Here is a 20,472-nt window from a genome sequence, read left to right on the forward strand (position 1 = left end):
TACTGGGGCGGGAGTTCGGGAGTATCGCCATAACTTGCATAACAGATGCTTTTCGAAGGTTGAGGTAGATGGTTTCCGAAGTTTTTTCTCGGTTATGTGTTGAAGGATGGATACAACTGGATGTAGGAATTGCTAGATTTGGGTGAGATATTATGCTTCCCCTGTATCCCCAACACCTGATTGCATAACCGGAAAGGTTCGGGAGTTTCATAGGTGGGAATTCTTGTAGCTCTAGTCTTCTTCCACGGATATTTGGTTTGAGATTGGGATTTCTTACCGAGTATTCGTTCTTGATCCGTACCTTGTTGATTTATTTCTCTACCTAGATTCTAAGTGGCTTCTCAATTTATGGATATGCGACCATTTCAAGAGGAATGCATTCGTTCATTTTGTTCGGATGTGAAGACTATATGTTGCAATTTTCAAACCATTTGATTCAGCTTCATCTTATCTGTCAATGTGCTAACGGTGGTCAACCTCTTCAGGATGGCTCCCGCTAAGAGCACCAATCAGAATCAGAATCAAGATCCGCCACCACCTCCACCTCCTCCGGAGGCATGGCAAGCTGTGATGGCCGCAACCAATGCAAACACACAGTTGATCATGCAAATTCTTCAAGAGCGCAATCAAGCGAACCAAGGCAACCAAGGCAACAATCAGAATCACTTTGCTACACTCAACCAGTTCCTTGCTAACGGGCCAAAGACTTTCAGCAATTGTGTTGAGGCAACTGATGCTGATGATTGGCTCGTGGATCTGTGCAAGCATTTCGAGTGCAGTAACGTTAAGCCTGAGGACTTTGTCAAGTTCACATCCTTCCAACTCAAAGATCAAGCTGCAGAATGGTTCCAGCAGTACAAGGATTCCAGAGGAGGACGTGTTATTACTTGGGATGAATTCCGTCAAGATTTCAGAGCTCATCATATCCCCCAGAGCGTGGTTGAAAGCAAGCGTGAGGAATTCCGCAACCTGAAGCAAGGCTCTTTGTCTGTCTATGACCACAACAAGTTGTTTCAGAATCTCGTCCGCTTTGCTAAGCAGGACGTCCCTGATGAGAAGAGCATGATATACCAGTTCAGGGGTGGTCTCAGAGAAGAAATTCAGCTAGCTCTTGTTCTCTTTGAGCCCTTGAGGTACGATGAGTTCTACAACATGGCATTGAAGTAAGAGGCCGCTCAATTGAGGTGTGATGCTTCCAAGAAGCGAGTCAGAGATGTTACTCCTTCTTCCTCTACTCAAGTGGCCAAGCAGCAGAAGTATTGGCTTCCTCCTCCTCTGTTCCGTCAGCCGTATCAGCAGAAGAGCAAAGGTGGCAGTGGATCTTCCCACCCACCCAACCCTGATTTTCAGAACAAGACTTCGTCTCAAGCTCCAAGATCAAGTGCTCCATATCACCGTCCGCTTTCAGAGGTCACGTGCAACAAGTGCCAACAGAAGAGTCACTATGTCAACAAATGCTTCAATCAGAGGCGTCTTCCTCCTCCTCCTCCTGTGAGATCGGCAAGTACAACTATGGTCAAGCATAACACCAAGTCCGCCAAGGTCAACTTGATGAATGCAGCTCAGGCAGAGGACTCGTCAGATGTCATCATGGGTAACCTTCTTGTTAATGATATTCCTGCTAAAGTTCTTTTTGACACTGGTGCATCGCATTGTTTCATCTCGAGACCATTTGTTTCTAAGCATGAGTTTCCTTTACAAGGTTTGCCTAGACAGTTATCCGTTGTTTCTCCGGGTAAATTCATGAATGCAAGCGCTATGGCCCCAGATGTTACTATCACGTTGGGCGATTACAAATTTCTTTCTTCTCCGGTGGTTCTTGATAACTCGGATATTGATCGTATTCTCGAAATGGATTGGCTTTCTAAGCACAAGGTGCATCTTGATTGTGCAGCCAGGCAGATTCAATTGACTCATTCGTCTGAGGATGCAATTATCTTTGCCGCTCGTGATGATACCATCCGTCTATTTTCTCTCAATGAGAAGGGTGAACTGGATGCTATCTCGCAAATTCCAGTCGTTTGCGAATATCAAGACGTCTTTCCAGAAGAGCTTCATGGAGTGCCTCCGCACCGGCCAGTTGAATTCTTCATTGATCTTGAGCCTGGCATGGAACCAGTGTACAAGCGTCCTTACAAGCTCGGACCTGAAGAGTTGAAGGAGCTGAAGAAGCAACTCGATATTCAAGAGAGAATGGGTCTCATCCGGCCTAGTTCTTCTCCGTGGGGTTGTGGTGTTCTTTTTGTGAAGAAGAAGGATGGGACGGACCGACTTTGTGTTGATTACCGTCCATTGAACAAGAAGACTATCAAGAACAAATACCCACTTCCCAACATCAACGAGCTGTTCGAACAACTCAAAGGTGCCCAAGTATTCTCCAAGCTTGATCTTCATATGGGTTATCATCAGATTCGAATCCGTGAGCAAGATATTCCCAAGACGGCTTTCAGGACAAGCTATGGTTCATATGAATACACTGTCATGTCTTTTGGCCTCATCAACGCTCCTCCGACATTCTCTCGCATGATGAACTTCATCTTCAACGCCTACACCAATGACTTCGTTTTGGTCTATCTCGACGACATTCTGGTTTTCTCGAAGAACAAGGAAGATCATGCCAAGCACTTGCGTTTGGTACTCGATAAGCTGAGGGAACACAAGTTCTACGCCAAGTTCTTCAAGTGCGAATTTTGGCTTGATGAGGTTCTTTATCTTGGTCATATCATCTCTGCCAAGGGCATTGCAGTGAATCCTGAGAAGGTGTCTGCAATTGTGAATTGGGAACCTCCTCAGAACGTGAAGCAAATTCGTAGCTTCCTCGGTCTCGCAAGCTACTAACAAAGATTCATTGGAAACTTTTCTAAGATCGCGAAGCCTCTCTCAAATCTTCTCCAGAAGCACGTCAAGTATGTTTGGTCTCCGGAGTGTGACATTGCTTTCAACACTTTGAAAGAGAAATTGGTCACCGCTCCAGTTCTGACTCCGCCTGATGAATCCAAGCCGTACGAGGTCTTTTGTGATGCCTCTCTCCAAGGTCTTGGCGCAGTGTTGATGCAAGAGAAGAAAGTTGTGGCTTATACCTCTCGCCAGTTGAAGCCCAACGAGAAGAACTACCCCACTCATGATCTCGAGTTGGCGGCAGTTGTGCATGCTCTTTTGACTTGGAGACATCTCTTATTGGGAAGAAAAGTGGACATCTTCATTGACCACAAGAGTCTCAAGTACATCTTCATTTAGCCTAATCTCAACCTCAGGCAGACTCGATGGATCGAAATGATTCAAGAGTATAATCCGAGTATCGAGTATACTCCAGGCAAGGCCAATGTGATTGCTGACGCATTGAGCAGGAAGGCTTATTGCAACAGTCTGATTCTCAAGCCTTATCAACCCGAACTTTGTGAAGCTTTCCGCAAACTTAATCTGCAAGTTGTCCCTCAAGGTTTCCTCGCCAACCTTCAAGTCTCTCCTACCTTGGAAGAACAGATTCGCCAAGCTCAGCTTCTTGATGCTATGGTAAAAAAGGTGAAGATTGGGATTGTCAAGAGTCAACCCAAGTACAAGTGCTACCGCCTTGATGACAAGGATACTCTCTTCTTCGAGGATCGTATTGTTGTGCCCAAAGGTGACCTTCGTAAAGTGATCATGAACGAGGCTCACAATTCCCTCCTCTCCATCCACCCTGGGAGCACGAAGATGTATCAGGACCTCAAACAGGCTTATTGGTGGACTCGAATGAAGCGCGAGATTGCTCAGTTCGTGAATGAATGTGATGTCTGCAGAAGAGTGAAGGCAGAACACCAAAGGCCAGCTGGTCTCCTCCAACCTCTTGCCATTCCAGAATGGAAGTTTGACCACATTGAGATGGACTTCGTGACTGGGTTTCCAAAGTCCAAACGTGGCAATGATGCTATATTCGTTGTCATCGACAAACTCACTAAAGTGGCTCACTTTCTGCCTATCAAAGAGTCAATCATTGTAGCTCAATTGGCGGAACTCTATACCTCTCGAATTGTCTCTCTGCATGGTATTCCACAAGTGATCTCTTCAGACCGTGGCACATCTTTACCTCCAAGTTTTGGGATTCTTTTCAGAAGGCCATGGGCACCAACATCCGCTTCAGCACAACTTTCCATCCTCAAACTAGCAGTCAAGTCGAGCGTGTCAACCAGATTCTTGAAGATATACTCAGGGCTTGTGTGATCTCCTTCGGCATGAAGTGGGAGCATTGTCTTCCATATGCTGAATTCTCCTCCGGTGGTCATTTCTACCTTTCTTTCGTGTGTGGGGATTAAACATTTCCGGATTGGACCGAGACTTGCCAAGCGGCCTTAGTTTACTACCGGTAGACCGCCTGTCAAGTTTCGTACCATTTGGACTTCGTTTGATACTCCAACGGTTAACCGAGGGACCGAAAAGGCCTCATGTGTGTTGCAGCCCAACACCCCTCCATTTTGGCCCAAAACCCACCAAAACCCTCTCCATCATCTAGAGCGTTCGATCACGATCGCGTGGCCGAAAACCGCACCTCATTTGGGCTCTCCTAGCTCCTCCTATGCCTATAAATTGAACCCCCACGAAAAATCCGGATCTCTCCCCCGTCCAAACCCTAAAATCGCCCCGCCGCCACCGGACACGTCCGGCCGCCGCCGGACGAAGTCACCGCCGCCACCCGCGGCCACTGGCAGAGCGCCACGTGGCGCCGCCATCGCCTCCACCGCCGCGGCCCGCCCGGCCGGCAAGTCCCCCGACGACTCCGGCGACCTCCTGCTACAGTGCTCCGGCGGACCTCGTAAATCGCGCCCAGATCCCGATCTGGATCTAGATCTCTGTTGACTTTCTCCCGAAACCCTAGGCCATATTACCATGTTTATCGTGCCGTAACTTTGCATCCGTAGCTCTGTTTTGGGCATATAGCATATCAAAATGTTCATCTCGGAGAGCACATCATTTCATCTCATTGCATCATTTTCATTTGAGCTCATCTTGGTGCCAGAAATGCTGTTAGAAGAATGCTATTTGAGATAATTGTCAGATCTGCTGCTCCAATTAGATATTTGTCATTTTTTCCATGATTATTGTGTGCATGATATGCCCCTAAGCTCTTCATGAGTTTTGTTATATGTTTTGCCATCTATTCAGAGGTGCAACCCATGTATTTTTATGATGTGTGTGGTGACTAGCATAAGCTTGCAAAGTGAGGCATTTGTTAATGCTGATTTCAGGGACTTAGCATTTCCACTAAGTCCTTGACCTGTTCATCTCATATGGCCATATGTTCATGTTGTTTCCTAGCGATCCGTGCCTCTTTTGAAGATGATCAGTAAGGATGTTTTGTTAATCTTGTAGTGCTCTATCCATCCATGTCTTTGTTTGCAATTATGGAGCACCCTAGCTTGAGTCAATCAAGCTCTACTTTTGTCATTTCGTGAATCTGGGCAGATTGTCTACTTGTTAGCGATTTTGCCGAGGATGTTGTAGTTGATCCGTGCATGATATGTTATTGTTCTTGCCATATCTAGCTTGTATTTTGTGTATTCTTGATGGGTGTATGCTTAGATTATCATGACTTGCTCTGTAGTGAGTGCATCGAGCTCGTAAACATGCCTACTTGATATCGGTTTCAGCATGCTCCAGTTTTCACTAAGTCTGAGAACTGATTATGTTTTTGCCATGTTCACATGCTTGCAAATGTGTTTCCTGATCCCTGTTGGCTCAAGGTCACTAAGGGCTTTTGTTAAGCTCTTTGAGTAGCTCCATGCCATGCTTTACTTTGCCATGTTCAGGTCCTGTAGCATATTGCTTTCATGCTCCAAAGAGTGCTATCTGATCTGAAATTCCAGACAAGTGTTAATTTCACTAAGTCTGAAATCTGTTTACCAAATGCATTTTTGCCATGCTTGTTTGAACCTGTTAATGGATTGATTGGCCGTAGCTCAGTGCTAGTCTTTTGTTAAGCATCATGAATGGATCCCTGCCATGTATTTTGATGCCATATTTGAGTGTTGTAGCATGTTAATCTTGTTGCATTTAGATGGCTACTTGCTGTAAATCGCAGAACGTGGTCATATTTGAATTGCTTGCCATTTCCAAACCGTAACTCCGATTCCGGCGTTCTTTATATTGTTTTCAAGCGATTTCATCTCATATTTCCAGTGGCACACTTGGATTTCCAAGTTGAGGCCAGGTTTATTCATTCCTTGTCAAATCTTGCATATGCATCCCTTATTGCATCTCGCATAGCATACCATGTTTGCATCATGTTGTTTGAGTTTGCACGTGGTTGATTGTGCTCCGTTTGCTTGTTTGTCTTGTTTGGTTAGAGCCAGGAGACGAGTTCGCTAACAAGGAGCCTGTTGAGTTTGCTTTCGAGGATCCAGTCAACTCTGACAACGTTGCAGGCAAGATGATCATACCCTCAAAATCACTACTATCTTTGCTATGCTAGATGCTCGCTCTTTTGCTATGCCTATGCTACGATGCCTACCACTTGCTTATCATGCCTCCCAAATTGCCATGTCAAACCTCTAACCCACCATGTCGTAGCAAACCGTTGATTGGCTATGTTACCTCTTTGCTTAGCCCCTCTTATAGCGTTGCTAGTTGCAGGTGAAGATTGGAGACCGTTCCTTATTGGAACATTATTTACTTGTTGGGATATCATTATATTGCCTTGTTATCTTAATGCATCTATATACTTGGTAAAGGGTGGAAGGCTCGGCCTCTCGCCTAGTGTTTTGTTCCACTCTTGCCGCCCTAGTTTCCGTCATATCGGTGTTATGTTCCCGGATTTTGCGTTCCTTACGCGGTTGGGTGATAATGGGAACCCCTTGATAGTTCGCCTTGATTAAAGCTTTTCCAGCAATGCCCAACCTTGGTTTTACCATTTGCCACCTAGCCTCTTTTTCCCTTGGGTTTCCGGAGCCCGAGGGTCATCTTATTTTAAGCCCCCCCCCTCCCCGGGCTAGTGCTCCTCTGAGTGTTGGTCCAACCGAGCGATGTCCGGGGCTACCAGGGGCAACTCTGGGCTGGCCTACCCGACGTCTGGCTCATCTGAGTGTGCCCTGAGAACGGGATATGTGCAGCTCCTATCGGGATTTGTCGGCACATTCAGGCGGTGTTGCTGTATTTGTTTTAACCTGTCGAAGTGTCTTGAAGAACCGGGATACCGAGTCTGATCGGAATGTCTCGGGAGGAGGTCTATTCCTTCATTGACCGTGAGAGCTTGTCATGGGCTAAGTTGGGACTCCCCTGCAGGGATTTGAACTTTTGAAAGCCGTGCCCGCGGTTATGGGCAGATGGGAATTTGTTAATGTCCGGTTATAGATAATTTGAACCTTAACTTATTTAAAATGTATCAACAGTGTGAGTACCATGATGGTCTCTTCTCGGCGGAGTCCGGGAAGTGAACACGGTGTTGGAGTAATGCTTGCGCGGGTTGTCCTTTAGTTACTCGCTCGCGCTTTGCCTCCTCTTCTCGCTCTCTTTTGCGAACAGGTTAGCCATCATATATGTTAGTCGTTTGCTGCAGCTCCACATATTTTCCTTGCCTTACCTATTAAGCTTAAATAGTCTTGATCGCGAGGGTGCAAGATTGCTGAGTCCCTATGGCTCATAGATTACTTCCAAACCAGATGCAGGGCCTGATGTTTCCGCTCCAGATGGCGCGCTTGAGCTCAAGTGGGAGTTCGACGAGGACTCTCAACGATACTACGTGTCTTTCCCTGATGATCAGTAGTGGTGCCCAGTTGGGGTGATCGGGACCGTGTCGCATGTTGGGTTATCTTTTATTTTGGCGCCGTAGTCGGGCCATGAGTGTTTGAATGTTGTAATGTTATTTATGTACTTTGATTAACGTGGCGAGTGTAAGCCAACTATGTACCTTCCCCTTTTATTATCTATATTACATAGGATGTTGTGATGATTGCCTAACTTGCGACATTGCTTTCAATGCGGTTATGCCTCTAAGTCGTGCCTCGACACGTGGGAGCTATAGCCGCATCGAGGGCGTTACATTAGGCCCAACTTAGAATTCTCGTTAGCATCAATAAACCCTAGATGGTAAACCCAACATAGGTGGCAATAGAGCCAAGTGATTAGTGTCAAGTGATTAGGCCCAACCTAGGGTGCCTCGTCATCGATAAACCCTAAATGATGAACACTTAACTTGGCTTCTATAGGGTGCCTCGGTGTTGATGAGAACCTAAATGATGTACGCTTAGGCTTTTAGGGTGCCTCGGCGTCGACAAAACCTAAATGATGAAAGCTTAGGCTTTTAGGGTGCCTCGACGTCGACAAACCCTAAATGATAAAACCTTGGCTTTTAGGGTGCCTCGGTGTCGATAAGAACCTAAATGATGAAAGCTTAGGCTTTTAGGGTGCCTCGGCGTCGACAAACCCTAAATGATAAAAACTTAGCTTTTAGGATGCCTCGGTGTCGACAAACCCTAAATGATGTAGTTTTGAATTATGAACGTAGGATATGTTGTCATCATCATCGGACGACGAAAGTCTCCCGGCGGAGTGCGACTGGTGCCACAACGATCGAGGTCTGTGCGACATGCCTCACCTGGACGATGATCGGCGCTTCAGCATTAAGCTCGAGGAGACCTTCGAAGTTGAAACGGTACACAACGACGACAAGTGTTATTTTCATAATTAAGCATGACTTTAACTATTTCAATGTGTAATTTTCATCTTTTACAATTCGAGTATAGCTTATCCCATGCCATGCAAGACGCTATGTGTTGGAGAGGATGGATTTTGAAGACCATGAAATTTCTGAAACAAAGAAAATTCACCTAAGGACTCATCACGATGTGGACTTTGAAGTAAATCTATATAATTCTGAGAGCGTAACCCATTTTGGTTGCAAAAATTGGGAAGCATTTTGCAAGATGTATGATTTTGATGAGGGTATGCTTATCACCATGGATCTTGATAATCCTGACATCAACCAAGACAATATGGACATTTGGGTCCTTGTTGATACGCCTCCAGTTCTACCGCTATATGAGTTTCTCAAACATAGTTATTAGCTAATTTATATTGTTTATTTCAAAATAGTTGACAGCTTATTTCCATTGACAGCTTATTTTTATTGTTCAAAGAATGTGCGGGAGATGGTAAACAAAACCCACTACACCGATGGCTCCGAATTAACAACTTACAAGGAGAAAAATCATTTGGTCGGATTTTGTACTGACATTGAAAATTACAATATCTACAATCAAACTCCTCAACATTATGGTAAATACGTGCCACTAGTGCATGTGTTCAACTACGGTAACTACCATGGAGATACCCTGGTAAGATTTTTACTATTACGACATCTGTGCATCTTTTGCATACTTCTAAAACTAGTACATCATTGCTAACTATGAAGTTATTACTATGTTTTTCAACAGAAAATCCCAGAGAATTGTGTGCCTTATATGATGTATCTAAAAGGTAGTGTTAATGTTTTAAACATACAGCCAGGTCGTCCTACGAATCTCAACTGTCCATACGAGATTTCTAAAAGAAGTGGAGACATGAAAATCAAAGGATGGAAAAAATGTATGGACAATCGTAAGGAGCTTCTTGGAAGCAAAAGAAAGCGAAGCGCAAGAATTGGAGACAAGATGTTCTCCATTCTCCATAATGGAGAGTCAGGGTCTATATTGTTTTATGCTATTTTAGCTTAAATAGGGTATTTAGGTCCTGCCTAATACTGATGATCATGTGCTAAGAACAATTAAGTAGGGTTAGTTCGAAGACTATCAAGATGATGATCGTATGACTTGTTATGAATAACGAGTAGAAGTTGTATGATGATAATTAGTAGGACTTGTTAGGATTAGTATTACTTCCGACAAACTCGATACTCGCAGTCTCGAGACTTGTAATGTTTTATCTTTGTTCGGTCTTTTGAATTCGGAGACTAATATGATGAATTGTATTTGAAGACTAATCTTCTATTGTATTCGATGAATCTACTGTTGTTGTGTGCTACTGTCTATATTCTGTCAAATAATATATTTTATAACATGTGCAAAAATCAGAAAAGTAAAAAAATAAAACCTAATATTCATACTAATGGCGCATCATTACAGAGTGCGCCATTAGTATGCCAAGTATACTAATGGCGCATCCATCCGCAGTGCGCCATTAGTGTGCCAAAGCACATGGTTAAATATGGCCCCTGGAAGGCACACTAATGGTGCATGGTGTTATATACTAATGGCGCACTGGATGGTGCGTCATTAGTATACCAGATACTAATGATGCACCAGTGATGCGCCATTAGTAAAAATTACTAGTGGCATGCTACTAATGGCGCACCGGTGATGCGTCATTAGTAGGCAAAACCGGTGCGTCATTAGTAGGCCTTTTCCTAGTAGTGCCTTGCCGGTGGAAGGGCTCTGTTTTAAAATGTTTTTTTGAGTTTTGTTAGGGTTTGTCATTCTCAGGAAGACGAGACGACGACAACTCTCTAAAGATGGAGTAAGTTTCTTTCCGCCTAGCCCATGTCTCGGTGATGTGTCTAGCATCGTTGGTGGGCATGTGGAGGTGTCTCCGGGCAGATATGTCCTTGGTGGATTTGCTCGGATCTGCTCATATTTCGTCCACGTTGGTGCGTCTTCAGGTTCAATCCTTCCGATCTACGCTGCTCTTCATCGGTGGTGGTTGCTATTCTGCTGCGCTGGTCCTACGGGGGCTTAGCACGACGACTTTCCGACTATCTATTATAACAAATTTTGCCTGATTCCGGTGAGTGAGGGGCAATGACGGCGGCATGCCTTCGGCTCACTTCAATGCCTATAATCGTCGCTAGTTGGTCTACACATCTGGATGTAATTTTTATTATTTCTGACGGCGGCATGCCTTTTTTTTAGGCTCATCTTTTTTTTTCTCTTGGGACAACAGCTTCAGGTTGTGTACTGTTCCGTTGGTCGCGTGGTCTAAACTTTTCTTCCGCTCAAAACACAAATCGCTACGTACTTTTTTTCTCTTCGGCCCCGTTGTCACCCAAAGTCGCTACTTATCTTCCGCTCAAAAAACAAATCGCTACTTTTATTTTCTTTAGAGGCCCAGCTTAGCTAGTGGACCGAGGGCGAGGGTGGCCCAGCGAGCGTTCAGCTGCTGGTGCGCCGGAAACGAGCAGACCGATCTGTTCGCCTTTATTTAGTACCACACCGCAAGCTTGGTAGGCAACTTGGCTGCTTAAATACGCTGGCACTGACCCAATTGTCACCAACGATGCGGTCACGAATCAGTTAGCGCTGATCTAACGGGTCTGCGGAGGTAAAAGGCCGACGTATGTCTATTCGGTTCGCCTAAGTCTAATACGATCGTCAGATCCGTGTAGACGTACATGGTTGGTCTTTTTGTTTTTCCAGATCATTTTGATTTTTTTATCTCTCGCTTCTTCAAAAATGATGACTTTTCTTCTTTCATATGATATATTGCCTACTTTTTAGCACCTTTTTTCTAGCTTCTCTCAATTATGCTTTTATTTTTTTTCTCTTAGCTCTGCCAGTTCAGTCGCTTCTCTTATTTTTTTAAGAACACTCTTAAATTTTTTCCTCTTTCTTCTCCGAGTCATGTTTTTGTTTATTCAAATTATTTTGATTATTTTTTTTCTCTCGCTTCCCCCAAAAATTTATGATGATTTTGATTTTTTTTCCCTCTTCTCCCCCAATAACTTATGATGATATATTTTTTCAAATTTTTTCCTTGCTCCACCCAATTGCGTAAATCCAACAGTGTGACGCTATAAGTATGGACGAGAACCTTTCTTTTCTCTAGCTTCTCCTAACTATGCAGATCCCACGGTACGATGCAACAAGCTTGGACGAGCAACATATGTTTTCCCCTGCCTTCTTTCTTCGTAGTGGTTCGGTGTTCTCTTTTTCATTCATCAAGATAATTTCAGTTTTGAAAAAACTGAGTCCGTGCCACGTCTTCTTTTCTCTTGCTTCTCCCAATCACATAGATCTAGTGGTGCTATTCAACAAGCAAACCCCGTGGATCCTGTGATGCGATGCAACAAGTATGGATGAGCAACATATATCTTCCCCTACCTTCTTTCTTCGCAGTGGTTCGGTGTTCTCTTTTTCATTCATCTAGATAATTTCAATTTTGAAAAAATGAGTCCGTGCCACCTCTTCTTTTCTCTTGCTTTTCCCAATCCCGTAGATCCTGTGGTGTAATTCAAGAAGCAAACCCCATAGATCCTGTGGTGTGATGCAATAAGTACGGACGAGCAACATATGTTCTCCCCTACCTTCTTTCTTCGTAGTGGTTCGGTGTTCTCTTTTTCATTCATCAAGACAATTTCAATTTTGAAAAAATGAGTCCGTGCCACGTCTTCCTCTCTTGCTTCTCCCAATCCCATAGATCCAGTAGTGCGATTCAACAAGCAAATCTCGTAGATCCTATGGTGCGATGCAACAAGTATGGACAAGCAATGAATACTTTATTGGACCTTCTCTTCTTCGCCATGGCCCGTCAGTGTCAGGTTTTTTTTTTCATCCATACAGATGATTTCATTTTTGAAAAAAACAAATGCACCACCACATCTCTTTTCTCTCGCTTCTCCAAACCGCGTCGATCAACGGGTACAATGCAACGAGTATGGACAATCGACAAACCCAACGAGCGAACGTGCGGCACTCGTCTCTCGGCGTGACAGCTTGGCACCGTCTGATTGATCAAGTCATGTTGCTCACGTAGGCTCAGAAAAGCGAGGATACGAAGACGTCGGGTTATGCATGTGTCGTGGAGTACTACAATCCTTTATTATAAAGATTCACCGAAAGTACAAAGCACCTCAAACATAATAAAGATTCACCAGAGGTTCATGGACCACCGAACAACCATTGCCGCTCCAGAACGAGCCGCCGACGCGCTGCTGTCGCTGCTCCCATACCGGAGCCGGCCTGACCTCCTCAATGACAGTCGATAAGTCTTCGTGCACGTGCCCCTAAGACCTAGCCCCCGGAGCCGCAATCGTCGCCGTTGAATTCTTAAATCGATCTGAAGAATCAAACACCAAATGTCATCGTTGCATACGCACGACGAGAAACCCTAACCTCGTCGCCCGAAGGAGCTAGCAGGAATCTATACAGGAGCTCCGTCTAACCCGTCCCAACAGATGAACTTAAGGAGGATCAGAGTCCAAATGACTAACTCGAAGAAGGAGCGCCACCATCCGTTCAAAAGCTGCCCTTGCGAGGACTAAAACCCTACCGATCAACTAGCGGGAGCCGATACACCAGGATTCTCCTCCCCGCCACCGGCCGCTAGAGCAACAGGTGAAGGAGGGCGAATCCACGAGCTCGACGGCGGAGATCGAGGGGAGGAAGGCTTTCCCAATTCTTCTTGGGAGTTGGGAGAGAGGAAAGAAAAATCACCTAGGTGGCTCAATCTTTTTTTTTTTGCCGGTGACCTAGGTGGCTCAATCTATTCCTGGTCAACCTAGGCGACTCGGGCTGCGGCCTTCTCATGTACTCTACGCTCGTGGCATATATGAAGAGAAAATAGGAAAATAACACCTACAAGTCATTAAGCATCGAAAATAGTGATATTTGCACTAAAAAAAGAGAATAGTGATATTTTCTACTGCACGAGGCCCATACACAGTGACTGGGATGAAACAACCACATATAGTCCAACATTTCATTGAGGATTTACATATACTCGCAGCAGAGGATGTCTATACGGCATAAATAATGGAGGAAATGGATTCAGAATACTGATGAGTGAAATTTCACATTTCCTGGCCAAGGCAACACTGCTCGAGCATTACAAACCCTTCATTTTTTTTCCTCCACCAGCTCAATGCAGCGGTGAAGTACGAATTGAACAGGATTTAACAAGCACAACATCTGATTTTCATCCTCACCGCCGCCTTTCTCGAGTTCCGATTGAATCCCTGTAATAATTAATCTTAGTGGGATCAGCCACTCTGAGTACACGGCTCGTATTTTTTCATCCCGCAACATTTTGGCTGATCTGGATCCTAATGATAAAAAAAGGGAAAACTTCTGTTAACACATAAAATGTTGGTCGATTCCAGGATTCGCTCTGCCAAGAGCAATACATCACGGGTTTGCAAGAACAGTTACCTCTTGAATCTATTATCAGAATCAATCTGAGCAAGTTCAGAGCAGATAATACCTGCTTACAGACAGAGAATGGGGACCACATCAGATTGTTTTATAGGCATAAAGTATAGAATACTAGCTAAGTGAAATTAGCAGGACAAGAACAGGAAAATAAAAGCAGTTTATCAGCACTTTTGAAAACGCATGCTTGGAGAAATGACGTCAATGCTCAAAATATCATCATAGACAGTGGACTGGGCACCCCTCAAAAAAAAGGACAGTGGACTGGGAACTGTTTTATCCTTACTGCCTACTGTAGGTGCTATCAACTGCTATCTCTGATCATTTTCCTTTTCATCTCCCTTTAAATGCAGACTTTTCCACCAAGCGTGATGTGAAATATTCTGGGCCAAGCTGGAAGGATTTAAGGAGGCTATCAAGGAGGCGTGGAGGTGCAGTCCAGCAACCGCTGACCCCTACAAGCGTTCTGGATCACTCTTTTTAGAAACGCGGCAAGCGATTGCCAACGCAGTGATTCTGCGTTTAGATGCTGCTCAGCACTCAAGGCTTCAGTTCCCGGCGGAAATATGGTTGAGAAGATCCTTGAAGCTTCCATTCTCGGCTTGTCTTCGCTGGAACGCACGATTGCCTGACGGTGTTCTAGATTGCAGTGGCTACAGGAAGGAGATGCTAACACCAAACTTCTACACATAGTAGCCAATGTGAGAACTTAATCAAGCTCTCATCTCCCTGGTCTCCAAGAGCTCTGACGCCATGAGGTAGGAGATTACCACACGATTAGCTTAGTACATAGCTTCTCTAAGTTGTTGGTGGTGCGGCTTCAGCCCCACAGTGAGCTTGTTAGTGCAAAGCAATCAGCGTTAAGCCGTTAATTAAGGGTCACGATCTGCATGATAACTTGATCCTGGTCCGGTAAGTTGCGCACAAACTTCATAAACGAAAGGCTAAAGGTGCTTCTTAAGCTCAATATTTCCCGCGCCCCTCCTAGTATTTCTTGTTTGAGATCCTACGTCCGAAAGGATTTAGGGATAGCTGGAGAACTTAGATCGCCATTCCCCTCTCTTCTGCCAGCACCCGTATCGTCGTGAATGTAAGTGTGGGGCCAAGGTAGTGCATGCTTGTGGTTTGCATCAAGGTGACCCAATCACCCCCTCCTCGTCATTGGATGGAGGCGTTGACAGCCATGGTTATCAAGGAAGAATCAGCGGGCATCATTAGTTATATGCCGGGCTGTTCTCCGCTTCAGAGGCTCTTGATTTACGCTGATGATGTGGTCCTCATCAGGCCAACTTCTCTTGACTTTGCCTTCGTCAGAGAAGCTTTGCCAATTTTCGGTATGGCCTCTGGTCTCTGTATCAATTATGTCAAACCATCAACGATCCTTATCAGATGAGAGGAGCAAGAACAACTTCTGGTTGCTTCAGCCTTACCCTGCCAGATTGGGAATTTCCCTTGCAAACATTTGGGATTGCAACTCTCAGTAGGTTAGCTTACCAGTCTGAGTGGCACCCTATCCTAGACAAAGGTGCCAAAATCACAAGGACAAAGTGGTGGAAGCTCAAAGGGGAAGCACAGCAAACCTTAAGGAGAGGATGATTGCAGAAGGACCATGGGGTGAAGAAGGAACAGCAGATAGCATGTGGGTGAAGATGGCTTTTTGCATTTGGAAGGTAGCTAGGGAGGTACTTGGGGTGACGAAAAAGGTAAGAAGCAAGAACTTAAAGCCACGTGGTCGTGGAAAAAGGATGTCGAGGCTATCAAGGAGGGGGAGTGCTACAAAAGTTGGCACCATGAGCACTAGCAACATGGAGGAATACAGAGAGGCCAAGATAACAATTTTTACCCAAATCTCTGCTTACTTATTCACCCAAACCAGGTCAATCTGGTCTTTGCAGTCTTCAAACATACTAAATTTACACAACTAATCCTCTATCATAAGTCACTCGCAGACGAATGTCATTGACACACGGCAACTTTCTGTGAAAAATAAACTGAAGCACGAAAGTTGCCATGCTTGCCAACTAAAGTTGCCATCCTCGCGTCACTAAACTTGCCGTCGAAAACGTTCGGAGTTGCCCTGTGCTCATACCTGACGTGTCACACTTATCAGGGTCCTTAAATTTGTCCACCCAGCTTATGCCTATTTAGTGTTTTATTGACTTGCTTTCACCTATTTTTGTGTCTAACTTTCAACAGCAAATTATAAAGTAAGCATAACACAGCATAGTTTAGCAACCACAAACTGAGCCAGCATTTAGGAAAAGATGTGCTGCTGGTGTGTTACGTATTTGAGTTTGTGCAATGAAGACACTGACGTCCAATTACTGATTTGAGGAAGCTAACCCACCAACTTTTCAACGTTGAGCAATCAAGGCTTCCCACCAACCACCTCTGTGTACAGCTTTAAACACAGCAAGGAACAAAAGAAAAGGGTACCTCTTCACTGTGATCACGAAGACAAGGAGGACCACCTTCTGGAGGCCTCAAGATCAGCTCCACTAACTCAAGCACCTGAGAAGCCCAAGGTGGTGATTCCCCAGCATCTTGTGATCGATCAGATCCATTAACCTGATCAGCTCGACGGCTCTCTCTCGAAACTTCATTCTTCACCAGATCTAAAAGAATTGCAGTCTGAAAGAACAATAAACAAAGTAAACATAAGCCAGGATTTGAAGGATGGAGTTCAAAAATGAAGTTCATATCAACAAGAAACATGTCCAATAAGATAAGGCTGCATGAAGGAACTGAGAAACTGGAGTCCATAATGCTGTAGTATGATTATTTATTTATTCTCTCTTTTGCCTACATATACATCTCATGCATCGACAAGTTGGTGCTCTCAAACATTCCAAAGAATAGTGGATATGAGAAGTTCTCTTACCAAGGAGGGGAACATACTATTCTCGATGAGGGCCTGTAAGATATCAAATCTCTGAGTGGATGGCACCGCTGAAATAACCTGATAGGATTTATAGTGAACACATGTACATGTTAAAAAAAAGGGACAGTGCCACAGTAGACTACAGACTACAGAGGGTTATGCAAAATTTGAATACAACCAATTTTGCTGTATTACTATGTCATGAGCATAAAATGGCAACAATTAAATTTTCATATTTATTCCACAAGAAATTACATGAAATGAATTTATGATCTATTGTGAACGAAAAATAATGAAAACAGAAGCTTGGCAGACTAAATAATATTCTCTTTGCACACACAATGTGAATTTTAAGATACATACCCTTTTCAGGGCAGAAAAGGCTTTCTTCCGCATCAATGTATCTGGGGCAGCTATCATGACTCTTTCAATGGCCTGTGGAAATACTTATAATGTTAATACAATATTTGCGAATGTATCAACTCATCTCTAAGAAAGTGCAAACATTACCTTGAGTGTGGCAAAAATTTGAGTGGAATACGGGAAATCTACATGATCGTTGGTTTCCTCACTACACTTATCATCAACTAGAGTCAACAATAAGTCCAGACTGTGAGATTTGATTGCCCATGAGTAATTAACTGAAGACAAGACGTATCTAAACATGTTAATTGCTTCCCATTTCCTAATACAATTGTCTTGAACTTCTTTCAGAGCTGATTCAAACTCTGCTCCAGCATATTTTGACATGTCATCGTGCATAGATGTCCACACAACTGTAAGAGAGCTCAAGAATGTGACCAAACAGCTTCTAAATAATAGTGGAAGTGATGTGATAGGAAAGATTATCAAACCTACAAGACTTGCACCGTCCATAGCAGAAGAAAAGCAGTCCAGAAAATTGTCGTCCTCTTCTACATCATTTCGCAGACATATGCATCAGTTAGCAATGAAGCAAACATAATATACAACTATTCCAAGGAACCAGAAAAATGGGAATAATTTGGATGAGTCACCTTTAGAAAGCTTAGTGGTGGTTGAGGTCACATCATTACCAGTTAAAAGACCCAAATAGGTGAAGCCGCAAAACATAAGAAATTTAGAATATTGAAGAACAACTGAACCACAAGTAGATAGAATATTCTGATGTTTGCTTTCTGATGATACAAGAGCCTGCAAAAGAGCCTTGTATATCAAAGTGATGAACATACATGGATATTCTAGAAATAACATCCATTTTGTACTCACTATGTTTTGAAGGGCGTATAGACCAAGTATAGAACATAACTCTTCCTTCCTGTGGTTTACCTTTTAGTGAACAAAAAAAAACTCAGAATCAATAGAACAAATGAGATGGTCAACAGAATTGTATTTAAATCAACAAACCATTGTTTTGCACATTTCTTGTATAGCATTGCCAATACGGAGGGCTGCACTGAACAGATCAACAGTACTCATTCTATGTTCCCCATCATATTCTGATAAATTAGCATGCATAACTCGAAGGATGGCAGGAAGTACGACCTTTACTTGCTCAATATGTCTCCTCTGAATCAAAGTAAGCGCTAGTCGAAAGAACAATTAGCTATCAAGAACTCAAATCCATATGATGTTAATCAGTAAAAAAAATAGACGGCAGGTGTGCAACATATCTCTAGCATGTACTCCCTCCATTCCTGAAAAGTAGGCATAATTTTCTTTTGTCAAAATTCCTGGAAAGAAGGAGCAAGGGTAGTTTAGCACTAGGCCTCCCAAAAATACCCCTTCTCTATAATTTGTGCACTGGTGGACTAAACAATGGATGTAATTATCACTGCTCGTCAATCAGCCGTACATGGCCATGGTTCGATGAGGAGACGCTAAGTGTCCAGCCAGGATAATCTACAAATGATCTTGCTCATTAATGAGGGCTAGGTAAGATGGGAAACAATTCAGATGCACAGCACCTCCATGATCTTAGCAAAACAAAAAATTACGCCTTGTTCCTGGAGTGGAGGGAGTATATATCTAACCTATCCTATGTACAGACAGAATGTAAGGAGGGTATCAGACTGAAGTTTCAAGGCAAGAAACTGTTGCCAATTAGCAGAACAAATAATTAATGTGGAATCTGTAGAAGTGTTAATATAAGATAATGTACATACTGCTGGCAAGCCCATCTAGTAGAATAACAAGGTATGCTGATCCATTAAATGCCACTGGTGTATCTAATGCCTGCATCAACATAAAGGTAATAGTATGAACAAAATGGGTGAGCAGGTAACAGTAAAGAACTGAGCATCAGCTAGAGAGAAAGAAAAGGATGATGATATTAGCATTTTAAGAATATGAGAAGCTGCTTAAGAATGACTGGGTGCTAAAGCCCAGTGCACCAGATACTTCATAGATCTGGACACACAGCATCAATTCATAACCAAAGAGTTTAAAATTACCAGTGTCTCTTTAAGGAAAAGAAAAAACATATAAAGCAATCATCTCAGAGCCCAGGCAGGTATCAATCACATAAGTGCAGAAATCAGCATAGGCACAAAATTAAACACAGAATAGCTACGCCAAAATTTCACTCCCTTACAAAATCTACAGTCAGAACTTAGATTAAGTTTGTGCAGTGATGCTCCTACTTATCCCCCCCCCCCCTCCCCCCCAACCTTTTACAAACATATAATCTTCCATTGAAAGGGTAAAAGGAGCTTCAAGTTTCCAAGTGTGGGAACTGCTTATTTATTAATTACGGAACTGACCTCGCAGAGGATGCAGAGCATGTCCCTTGGGCTGCAATTCGATGCAAAGAACTCAATGATTGCTCTGGCAATGTCCCGGCAATTCCCCATCCGAGCACCCAGCTTCGCCACTGGCTTGGGAAGCTCTAGAGACAGCGCGTCAATGGCCATCTATCACAGCATAGCAGCGGAATCAGGAGGATAAAACGGAACGCAATTTCAGCGGCCGAAGACAAGAACAGTCGAAGGCACCGTGGCACTCTGTCGGACCTGATTCGAGGACGGGCGCGAGAGGAACGCGTGGACCTCGCGGAGCATCTGCTCGGAGAGCGCGGCGGACGCGTCGGCATCGGACGGGCTGAGGATCTCGGCGACGGCGGCAGCGGCTGCGTCGGAGGAGGCGGTGTCGCCGGACTCGAACGCCTGGAGCAGGGCAGGAGCTTACGGTTTGGGGGGGAGGCGTGGAGAAGTGCCGAGTTCGAGATGGTTAGTTGGGCGACCAGTTACCTCGGAGAGGGCGGCGAGTGCTTCCCGTAGGCGCGTGAGGGTTGGGCTGGAGGAGGGTGAGTCGCCGTCGGCGACGTCCACGGCGGCGGCGGAGGGTTCGTCCCTCGCCATGGAAGCTGCCGTGGGTGGGTTGGAAGGTGCAGTGGAGGTACGGCTGGGCCTGGGGTTGTCTGGTTACCGATCCGGGTTGGGCTCAACCAGGCCTATTCCTCAACTTGGGCTGCCTCGCGTCCAAAATCGCGCAGTTATCGCCTTT

At 44.4% G+C, this 20,472-nt stretch overlaps 1 protein-coding gene across 5 annotated transcripts; it reads right to left on the reverse strand.

Moving 5' to 3' along the window:
* Positions 1–13,545: 13,545 nt before the first annotated feature.
* Positions 13,546–20,399, reverse strand: LOC123149161 (aberrant root formation protein 4). 5 transcript variants are annotated; one of them, XM_044568718.1, is made up of 14 exons: positions 20,217–20,399; positions 19,980–20,132; positions 19,731–19,880; positions 19,134–19,203; positions 18,376–18,419; positions 18,238–18,297; positions 18,006–18,162; positions 17,844–17,903; positions 17,500–17,765; positions 17,353–17,424; positions 16,990–17,067; positions 16,545–16,739; positions 14,109–14,160; positions 13,546–14,002 (listed from the first exon to the last, which is right to left on the reverse strand). In XM_044568718.1, the coding sequence occupies exons 1-14, from the start codon at positions 20,325–20,327 to the stop codon at positions 13,797–13,799; spliced, it is 1,674 nt and encodes a 557-aa protein (XP_044424653.1). In that variant the 5' UTR covers positions 20,328–20,399; the 3' UTR covers positions 13,546–13,796. The 5 variants fall into 5 exon arrangements, with proteins under 5 accessions (XP_044424653.1, XP_044424652.1, XP_044424651.1 ...); XM_044568717.1 differs by having other exon boundaries at positions 18,006–18,174; XM_044568716.1 differs by having other exon boundaries at positions 18,376–18,554.
* Between the last annotated feature and the right edge of the window lie 73 nt (positions 20,400–20,472).

The sequence above is a fragment of the Triticum aestivum genome, chromosome 7A (assembly GCF_018294505.1).
Source record: "Triticum aestivum cultivar Chinese Spring chromosome 7A, IWGSC CS RefSeq v2.1, whole genome shotgun sequence".
NCBI lineage: Eukaryota > Viridiplantae > Streptophyta > Magnoliopsida > Poales > Poaceae > Triticum > Triticum aestivum.